Consider the following 214-nt stretch of genomic DNA (forward strand, 5'->3'; position numbering starts at 1 on the left):
TGGCTCAGGAGAAGCATCCTTCTTCTTTGGCATTGTGTTTGACTCGCCTAAGGGAGAAATTCAAGCAACATATTAGTGTAGTTAACAACACACAAGGCTTCTATGTACGGGACAGATGACCAGTCTGGGAGTAAGGATGACAGCAATTTAACTAAAAAAAATAATAAATACAAGCATGGAGACGCCCTAATTATTATGCTATACAAAGTAAGAC

At 38.8% G+C, this 214-nt stretch overlaps 1 protein-coding gene across 2 annotated transcripts in view; it reads right to left on the reverse strand.

Annotated features, from left to right (window-relative positions):
- Window positions 1–214, reverse strand: part of LOC119592768 (chromobox protein homolog 1-like) — a gene marked incomplete in the record, with an annotated part of 23,118 nt that overhangs the window by 17,037 nt on the left and 5,867 nt on the right. For both annotated transcript variants that reach the window (XM_037941699.1, XM_037941700.1), the window contains 1 exon segment: window positions 1–47. In XM_037941699.1, coding sequence (XP_037797627.1) covers window positions 1–47 — 47 coding nt within the window.

This window comes from Penaeus monodon, chromosome 30 (genome assembly GCF_015228065.2).
Source record: "Penaeus monodon isolate SGIC_2016 chromosome 30, NSTDA_Pmon_1, whole genome shotgun sequence".
Lineage (NCBI taxonomy): Eukaryota > Metazoa > Arthropoda > Malacostraca > Decapoda > Penaeidae > Penaeus > Penaeus monodon.